The following is a 1791-nucleotide window of genomic DNA, read 5'->3' on the forward strand; positions in this document are numbered from 1 at the left end:
TATATATATATATATATATATATATGTGTGTGTGTGTGTTTATATGTGATGACATATATTTATCAGAGAAGTTCTCTGGGTATCTTGCCTTATGTTGTTACTGCTATCTTTTTTTATGTAGGTTTGAGGAGGTGTATGTCAGGATGGCCCAGTGGAACCAGTTACAGCAGCTGGAGACCAGGTATCTGGAGCAGCTCTACCACTTGTACAGTGACAGCTTCCCCATGGAGCTACGGCAGTTTCTTGCCCCCTGGATTGAGAGCCAAGACTGGTGAGAAATAATTGAATTCCTATGCTCTGTGATGCAAGGACATTTTATTCCTCCTGCTTTTTTATCCTCCACTCCTTCTAAACTGGCACGTGGCCACTCACCATGACTTGCTAATAGTTTGCCACATGAAAAGCTATTGTGTTTTAGAATTCATCCCTCTTCCTTATCATGCTTTCTTCTTCCTCCATTTATTATAGGAATCTCATGCATATCATATATCTGTGCACCTAAATGATTCCATGTTGAGTGACAAAGCTTTCTTCTGAGGTTTTTCTTCTTTTCTGGGGTTAAATTAATATAACCTAGTATCTACCAAAGATATTATATTTTCTGTCCCATTTGTCTATTTCATTCTTTGAAGAGATCCATTAACAGTGGATGGGGTTTCAGTGCTTCTTTTACCAGTTCTCAGAGGGAACTAGAAATGATCATACCCTGTTATTCTTTCTCCTCTCTCCTTTACTAGGGCTTATGCTGCCAATAAGGAGTCCCATGCCACACTGGTGTTCCACAACCTTTTGGGAGAGATAGATCAGCAGTATAGCCGTTTCCTGCAGGAGAACAATGTACTCTACCAGCATAACCTGCGCAGGATTAAACAGCATCTGCAGAGCAAGTACTTGGAGAAGCCGATGGATATTGCCCGCATTGTTGCCCGCTGCTTATGGGAGGAGCAAAGGCTCCTGCAGACTGCCACATCTGCTGCACAGGTTGAGAAAACAACACAAACTTAGCTTTAGATTTGAATGTTATTATTCAGTAATAAAGTCATTAATGGCTATGGGTTGGCGCAATGGTTTTACACATCAGTATCCCCCTTAATTATTGCAGGATGGCCAGGCAGCCCATCCCACTGGGACGGTAGTGACAGAGAAGCAGCAGATCCTGGAGCACAACCTTCAAGACATCAGGAAGCGGGTGCAGGTTAGTTTCCCTCAGAGACTCACTGATTTAAATATTTTAATATGCAATATAAAGAATACTAAACACTCTCTTGCCTTTGCACGATTAGTCTTGTTATAAATATGTATATAACTCATCATCTTTTTTTGACAGGATATGGAACAGAAGATGAAAATGCTTGAGAACTTGCAGGATGACTTTGATTTCAATTATAAGACATTGAAAAGCCAAGGAGGTATGTTTGATATTTTTTTTTAGCTTTTGGAGAATGACATTGATCTGTTAATGTATTAGCAATGCCTTAGACCAACATTTCTTAAAATGCTTTTATCAGCTTTCTAGTATAGAGTAAATACATCTTACTTTGTCACCTGACCTATGACATGTCTGCCCTCTATCCAGAGTTGTCCCAGGACCTTAATGGAAATAGCCAGGCAGCTGCTACAAGACAGAAGATGGCTCAGCTTGAACAGATGCTGAGCGCCTTGGACCAGCTCAGAAGGGTGGGTGTCTGAAACAAATGGCTGAAGATCTATTAAAGGGTTGTCTGCAGTTACTGCTGTGAAACCTGTGCCACTGCGTTTTAGATGCTAGATACACAGATCATATAGGTGTTA

General features: G+C 40.8%; 1 protein-coding gene across 1 annotated transcript; it reads left to right on the top strand.

Moving 5' to 3' along the window:
• The first annotated feature begins 98 nt into the window (after window positions 1–98).
• Window positions 99–1704, top strand: LOC111664118 (signal transducer and activator of transcription 3-like). Its single transcript, XM_023418591.2, has 5 exons — window positions 99–271; window positions 738–981; window positions 1103–1195; window positions 1328–1409; window positions 1577–1704. Exons 1-5 carry the CDS (start codon window positions 144–146, stop codon window positions 1687–1689), a joined length of 660 nt encoding a protein of 219 aa, XP_023274359.2. The 5' UTR covers window positions 99–143; the 3' UTR covers window positions 1690–1704.
• Window positions 1705–1791: the final 87 nt, after the last annotated feature.

This window comes from Seriola lalandi, unplaced genomic scaffold, assembly GCF_002814215.2.
Source record: "Seriola lalandi dorsalis isolate HSWRI2012SDOR001 ecotype SW California unplaced genomic scaffold, Sedor1 jcf7180002001353, whole genome shotgun sequence".
Taxonomy (NCBI): domain Eukaryota; kingdom Metazoa; phylum Chordata; class Actinopteri; order Carangiformes; family Carangidae; genus Seriola; species Seriola lalandi.

Excerpts from the sequence above, each read along its gene's own strand:
- LOC111664118 (XM_023418591.2), top strand. The coding sequence starts at position 144 with ATGGCCCAGTGGAACCAGTTACAGCAGCTGGAGACCAGGTATCTGGAG. Across the intron at positions 272-737 it reads TGGATTGAGAGCCAAGACTG|GGCTTATGCTGCCAATAAGG; the intron begins GTGAGAAATAAT and ends CTCCTTTACTAG. Across the intron at positions 1,196-1,327 it reads ACATCAGGAAGCGGGTGCAG|GATATGGAACAGAAGATGAA; the intron begins GTTAGTTTCCCT and ends TTTTTTTGACAG.